This window comes from Cervus canadensis, chromosome 1 (genome assembly GCF_019320065.1).
Source record: "Cervus canadensis isolate Bull #8, Minnesota chromosome 1, ASM1932006v1, whole genome shotgun sequence".
Taxonomy (NCBI): domain Eukaryota; kingdom Metazoa; phylum Chordata; class Mammalia; order Artiodactyla; family Cervidae; genus Cervus; species Cervus canadensis.
Genome location: NC_057386.1, coordinates 11,847,474 through 11,854,312, shown reverse-complemented (window position 1 = coordinate 11,854,312; position 6,839 = coordinate 11,847,474). Strand labels below are relative to the sequence as shown.

The following is a 6,839-nucleotide window of genomic DNA, read 5'->3' as shown; positions in this document are numbered from 1 at the left end:
CTGCAAAGGTCACGGCCCGAGTAGTCTGGGCGCTCGGCCAGCCCCCACCCCTCCTAGAGGCCTGCCTCCCATAAGCGCCCTGCCGCTGCCGCGGTCCCGGTTTCCCACCCCCGCGGCGCAGGCCCCGGATACGTACTGCTGCTAGGGGCAGCGGAAAACCTCCACGGGGCCAACCTGCGGATTACAGGCAATTCGGAGACTAGCCGCCCCGCCCACCCATCTCTCCCGAACGCCCAGCCTTAGGCCAGCTCTGACCAGACAGCCCCCAGACAGCTACCCTGAGGCGGCACAGGATGGGATTCTGGGCGTGAGGGCTCAGGCTCCTGGGAGGCGGTAGTCAACAAACTCCCGGCCTAGCCGGAGCAGGAGACGCGCACCTCCCATCAACTGGAAGCGCCGGTGTGCTGCTAGCCAGAAGGCGCGCCAGCGGGGCAGAGGAATCTGGGTCCCCAGGGCCGCTTTTGGACGGGGCCCCATGGATCTCAGGGGAGGCAGTCAGAGACCTCTGCACTAGTAAAGGCCCCATGTCCTGCTGTCCCAGCTTAGCCACTGCTGCCCCCACCCCAAGGGAGAAGGGTGAGGGGCACCAGGGAAGCAAATCTTGGGTCCCTGGACCCACCAGGCACCAGGAATAACAAGTCCAGCCCAGCCTAAGCAAACAGGGATTCTCTGTCAGAGGCAAGATGCCAGAGCAAACCCTGCTATTTGCCTAAAGAGGCCTCCTGGAAACTAAGGAAACTGCCTTCTAGAACCATAGGACGCCTCTGCCCTCTGTCATCAATCGGGAGGGTGAACAGCTGGCTGCAGAGATTTCCAGCCCAGAATTGCCAAGGAGCCTGGGATGGGGCCAGGGGTAGAGATGTGCTGAAAAGGCAGTTGGATGTATGGGAGAAATCCTGGGAAAAACAGGAATGCCCCCAGAGTGGGGCACTCTTTTTAGAAAACGGTGGATTTTGCAAACTATAGGTCAAGGAACTAAAAAAAATCCCAAATTTTCAAAAGGATCCCAAACACTCGTGCATAAATCTGAAGAGATGGGGACTTTGGACAATGGCTTGGCCTGGCTACCAGGCCAGGCCTGTTTTGGGATCTGGTGTCTGTGCTGCAGCATTTACACACTTTCTCTTGGTTTCCGGGCAGGGAGGATGCAGCCATGTGGGTGGCCTGGCATATGTCAGGGTCCCTGGAATTGGCAGGGAGGAGGAGGAGGGGGGTGTCTATGGGGTGAGAAGCACATGGCCAGCTCTGGTTCTCCCACTGCCGTGTCCTCTGTGATCATCTCATGAGCCTGCACGAAGGCCAACTCCTACCAGGCTCTGAAGGGATCTTCTAAGTTCTTCCGTGGGTGCCAGCAGGGCAACTCAGGATGCCCAGCAGCCCCACCTCCCAACACCAGGCCTAAGGCCTGAGTGGGCTCCAGGGACGCAGGGTGATCCCCAGTGGTACACCCAACCTAACTCCAGGTCTGCGACACCTTAGGGCCACCACAGGCTGGAGCAGGTTGGGGGATCTGGAAGGGTCAGAGGTCCGGGCCAGGGAGCGACATGGGACGGGAGGCTGAGGGTCTTCAGCGCTTTCAGACAGGACTTTGGGGTCGGGTGGGAGCACCATGACAGCATCCTGTCTGTTGTAAGCAATGTGGGAGGAGTTGGGCTTGATGGTCCCGCGGGTACAGATGCCTTTAGCAATACTACCATGGACAGAGTGGCCCATCCTTGGCGGGTGGGGTGAAGGGAGCCCATGTCATCACCCTAGCTGCCCTGGAAAAAGATGAAGGAGCTCAGAGGATAAGTGGCCGTTAAAGGTCACCCATAGGGCGGGAGGTGGGGTGTGACCACACAGGCCTGGGCTGAGGGCTATCCCTGAGCCTGGACCACTCCCTGCCCCTAGGAAAAGGCAGCAGATCAGCAGCCCACACTTAGCCCCAGGTAGCTAGCTATCCCCTCTGCTAAGTAAAGGCACACTCAGAGATCTGATGCCGGCCAATCGTTAACTTCATGGGCCCCAGGCTTGGCTAGTGAGGCTCTCCAGTCAGGGGGCCACTTCCCCTCTCCTGGGACTCTTCCTGCAATGATGGCCAGCTGGAAGCACGTTCTTGTGGAGGACCCCTAGGTGGTGTGGGGGTTGCTGGGCACATCTATCTGGGAGCCTGGCAGCTCCTGGGCCTATCCTGAACCATCTCACCCAGAGGGTAGCACTCCCAGACCGAGTGTCCCCTTCTGGTCCCACGAACCAAGAGATGGGGCTCCAGGTGGGACCTGAAGACCCAGGCCGGAGGGGGTGGGTCCCCACGAGTCACAGGAACTATGGGCCTCTTCAGAGTGGATACTCAAAAAGCCCTAACCCTAGCTGCCTGCCCTCAGCCCCAGGGGCCTCCTGGCATGGGCCAGTGATGGCACTTCCCCAGAAGGAAGCTAAGGGTCCTTGGAAAAAGAGGGCACTAGGCAAGAGCCCGCAAGCTTGGGTGGTCACTGCCACCTGTAAACGTCACTCTGACACCAGGTCACCTCTTCTTACCAACCCCCTGGCTCTATAACAAAGCTCTCTGAGCCCCTCTAAGGGAGCATTTGACACCCCCAACTGCTGTAGGCTTGCAAAGCACACCCTCCTGCCTTCTGTGCCCCACCTATGGTACACACCTCACTCTCACCTGCCCAGGTCTGTATTTGCTGTTAAAGACCATTGATACTTAAAGACAAGGAGTTCCAAAGGTGCCCCCACCAGCTCCCAAGTGAAGATTTAGTGCCAGCCACGCAGGAGCTGCCACCCCCACTAGCAGGACTAGTCTGCGTTGGGATCTCAGAGGACAGCTTGCTGCACGTGGTGCCCAACCGACACACACGACTCCACACACAGGGCCTGGACAATGCATTTTTCCCAGCAGCCACGGGGGGTGTGTACACTCCTGGTAGGTTCTAGAGTCCTTCTCCCTGAGGCTGCACAGTCAGCGGCTGCCCCTCCCTCCCCATCTCAGCAGGTCCGTCTGTCCCAGAACGGAGTTGGCCTCGTGGTGCGGATACCCAGTTCTGCTCCAAGGCTGCTCCATCCACTGAGCCTGGGTGCTGGGCACAAAGCAGGCAGAGCCCCACTCAGGGCCCGGGAACCCTGTCCACAGTCTCCTGGGTGGCTACTCCAGAACCACGGTGCCGCCCACTGCCTCCAGGGCCGCCTTGATCTTCTCGGCCTCGGCCTTGGCCACGTTGGCTTTGATTTCCTGAGGCAGGGATTCCACCAGCTTCTTTGCCTGCCAGAGATTAAAGTCAGAACCCGACCTGGGCCTGGGCCAGTCTGAGAGCTGTCAGTGATGGTGGGAGAGGGCTGTGTGGTACACGGAACCTCACCTGGACGAGGTTGATGCCCTGGACATAGTTCTTGATCTCCTTGATCAGCTTCACCTTGTCCACGGGCTTTGCCTCTGTCAGGCGGACAGTGAAATGTGTCCGTTCTTTTTGTTTGGGGACGTCTTCTTCTGCTGCCTGGGGGAGGGAGGTAGGAAGTGGGTGCCAAGGTGAGAAAGGACGGGGTGAAGCAAGCAGATTCATTCCCAGGCCACCCTGTCCTGTAACCCAAAGGCAAGACCCAGGCAGGCAGTCTGACAAAGCCTATGATTTTGCCAGGAGGCCACAGTGAGATGGGCAGGCTCAGGCTGCCAAACTGGGTGCCCTCCTTGCCTGATCCATCTCTCCAGATGCTGCTCTAAAACTACCTTCTGCCCCCACCACCCAGCACTCTCCTTTCCTTGTCCTTTAAAAACTGTAACTTTTGAGACAAGGAAAAATGACACCATAAGTGCTTTGCAGCTAAAATAACACTACAGAAAAGCAGTGCTGATGTAGTCGTCAGCCAAGCCCAGGGTTACATACTGATGACAAATTTACAACCAGCTTCAGCTCCACCAGGTGACCAACAATGGGACAAATAGGCATGACAGAGCTCCAGCGGTGAAGACTGCAGCACCCCTAGGGCAGGGACTGCATGGGCCAACAGCCTGGGGCAGTTCTACTTTGGGTCTGCTGCCTAATTATTAACAGCACCCCCTTTATCCTTAAAAGCACTCCAGTTTAGACAAGTGACAAAGTAATTCTCCCTCTCCTTGCCCCAGTTGTTTAGCCTGTATAGTCACATTCCAGGTCATGGTGTGGGGAGGAAGTGTGGACGAGGCTGGTAGCACTATCAGACACATGTGGGATGTGGGGCACTCCACAGGACCCCTGACCTGGTTTCCTCAGTAGGTGATGGCTCGGGGAAGAGGGTTGAGGGCAGCCACCCAGATTTAAGAGACTTGAGAAACCCAACAGCCAAATGCAACACACAGACCTCATTTGGATTTGAGTAAACCGACTGCTTTAAAGAAAGTCTGGGACGTTCCCGGTGCTACAGCGGATAAAAATCCGCCTGCCAATGCAGGGGACATGGGTTCGATCCCTGGTCAGGGAAGATTCCACATGCTCTGGAATAACTATGCCCATGCGCCACAACTACTGAGCCTGCACTCTAGAGCCTGTACTCCAAGAGAAGTGACCACAATGAGAAGCCAGTGCACCACAAGTAGAGAATAGCCCTCGCTCTCCACAACTAGAAAAAGCCTGCAAGCAGCAACGAAGACCCCGTGCAACCAAAAACAAAATATGAAAGAAAAAAAAAGGGTCTGGAAATGGAACTTCCCTGGTGGTCCAGCAGTTAAAGAATACGCTTTCCAATGCGGAGGACAAGGGTTTGATTCCTGGTCAGGGGACAAAGATCCTGCACGGCTTGGGGCAACGAAGCCCTCCTGCCTCAAAAACAGAAAAGATCCTGCATGCCTCAATTAAGACTTATACGTAAAAAACTATTTTAAAAAAAGTCTGGAACCATTAGCAAAACTTGAAAAGCCTAGGGTAGGAAACCCTGCTAATTGCATTTGTTGTGCAAACAGCTCCTGGTAACGTGAGGAAACAGTGGTGCTTTCAGAGAAGGATGGTGGAACACATGAGGCAGAAGAGACCAGAAATCTGTCTCAAGCTTCACAGAACAGGTGAAGCAAATGTGGCAAAACCTTTATGACTTCTGAGGCTGGGAGATGCATATATCAATAATTGTGTTATTTCTCCTTGTGGATAAGTCCGAGATTTCCATGGCCCTGCTATCCCTCTGCCTCACTCTCATCCTTAGCTCCTCAAGTCTTTCCTCAGAGTCACCTTCCCTGCAGCCTTTCTTGAAACTGTAACCTTCTCCCTCCCTTAAGAGCTCCTTCCTTATCTTTTCCCTTTCTGTTTGATACAATTTCTTTTTTTCTTGTTTCCTGCCCTTTGGCTGTTCCCCTCCACCACAAACATGGTCTTCACATGGGCAGGAACCTGCACAGTCTTGGCAGGGAGGAGGTGCCAGCAAGGCTGCAGGGGTGCCCACAGCTAGAAAGCGCACAGACCTGCAGGCTGTGCCTGGTTGATGAAGGACCAAGATAAGGGATGAGGAGAGAAATCTGGCCATGTGAGGTGGACAGGATATCAGCTGGACACCAGAGAAACACCGATTTATGCCCCGGCCCGACCTCACCTCCGGGGCTGCTGGGGCAGGGGCAGCCCCTGGCACCATGCCACCCATCGGCATCAACCCAACATCTTGAATCTTCAGTGTTTTCTGCAGGGACAAAGAAGGGTAGTTTCAGGAGCTGGTTGTCACACACAGACATGCTCAAGAACACGCCTGGCAAGGTCCTTGCATTTATAGAGCACACTTTGGATAATTTACCAAACTGCCAAATATCCCAGCAAGGGGCCCCAGAGCTCCCTGCCCAGCCTGAGCACTGATACCTTCAGGAGCTCGTTGAGGTCGGAGATCTCCAGCAGCGTGAGGCTGGCAATGTCCTGGACCAGCTGCTGGATCTTGGGGGGGTACTCCTTGGGGGCGTTATCCAGGGGGGCACCAGTGAGGGCCTCCCCCCTTCGATGGCTGCTGCATCTCATAAGCCGCACAGCGCAGACATGAGGTACCTGTTGCCTGAACCCCAATAAAACAGTCGTCAGCCTAGCACAGCCGGGTGACATGAGCCAGGCAGGTAGGTGCCATGAGCTCAGAAGATCTAGCTCCTTGGTCCCAACCCAGGTTCTCAGACTCCAGGGACCGCGTGGATAACAAAAGAGATTTCCCAGCCACTTAATATATTCTTCAAAGGGCCTTGGAAACCCACATAACTGTCTGCAGACACGCTACCCACGACGTTTCCGGTTTGGATGAACTCTACCAGCCCATGGACGTAAAGCAATTACCTGAATGCAATTTGCCGCGCAAACTTTCAGAACCTGGGGTCCCTGGTGGTAGAACGCCAGATCAACTCATGGGAGTCCTACCACGTCACTGTACTGCCAGGGAAACTGAGGCCCGGAGAAAAGCATGGACCGGTCCAAGGTCATCCGGGGCCACCCCAGAACTGTCGGCGGCCCGTGAGGTTAGGGGATCGTTAAGTGGGGGCCCCATGCCTACCACCCACGTATGAACTCACCGAGTCGGGGGAAGCCCCCCGCCCGCGGACGCCGCCCCAACGTGCACCCTCAGTGCCGGGCCAAGGGCCCCATCCTACCAGCCTGACCAGCCCTCAGAGGCCAGCAATACCTGGCGAGGCGAAGCGCAGCAGCTCGAAGCCCGAGACACGGCCCCCGTAGGAGGCTTGTGGCCGCCGGCAGCATCGCTCCACAGGAGAAAAGGTCACACGCGGATCCTAGTAGGCGGGACGCTCTAGCCACTGGGGCCACCGGACATACGAGCTGGGGAGGACACTCTAGCCGCCAGGACTACCGAGCATAGAGCTGGGTAGTACGCTCTAGCTTCCAGGACAGCCGCGCAGACAAACTGGAGGACGC

At 56.3% G+C, this 6,839-nt stretch overlaps 1 protein-coding gene across 1 annotated transcript; it reads right to left on the bottom strand.

The window, feature by feature from the left end:
- Positions 1 to 2,857: 2,857 nt before the first annotated feature.
- Positions 2,858 to 6,808, bottom strand: MRPL12 (mitochondrial ribosomal protein L12). The gene is made up of 5 exons (XM_043463402.1): positions 6,592 to 6,808; positions 5,793 to 5,979; positions 5,536 to 5,619; positions 3,342 to 3,476; positions 2,858 to 3,244 (listed from the first exon to the last, which is right to left on the bottom strand). The coding sequence occupies exons 1-5, from the start codon at positions 6,663 to 6,665 to the stop codon at positions 3,128 to 3,130; spliced, it is 597 nt and encodes a 198-aa protein (XP_043319337.1). The 5' UTR covers positions 6,666 to 6,808; the 3' UTR covers positions 2,858 to 3,127.
- Between the last annotated feature and the right edge of the window lie 31 nt (positions 6,809 to 6,839).

Bases quoted from the DNA above. Each gene is read 5' to 3' on its own strand.
- MRPL12 (XM_043463402.1), bottom strand. From the start codon at position 6,665: ATGCTGCCGGCGGCCACAAGCCTCCTACGGGGGCCGTGTCTCGGGCTT. The intron at 5,980-6,591 runs GTATTGCTGGCC...ATTGGGGTTCAG, and splicing joins GCTGCGCTTCGCCTCGCCAG to GCAACAGGTACCTCATGTCT. The intron at 3,477-5,535 runs GTGAGGTCGGGC...TCCCTCCCCCAG, and splicing joins CTGCCCCAGCAGCCCCGGAG to GCAGCAGAAGAAGACGTCCC.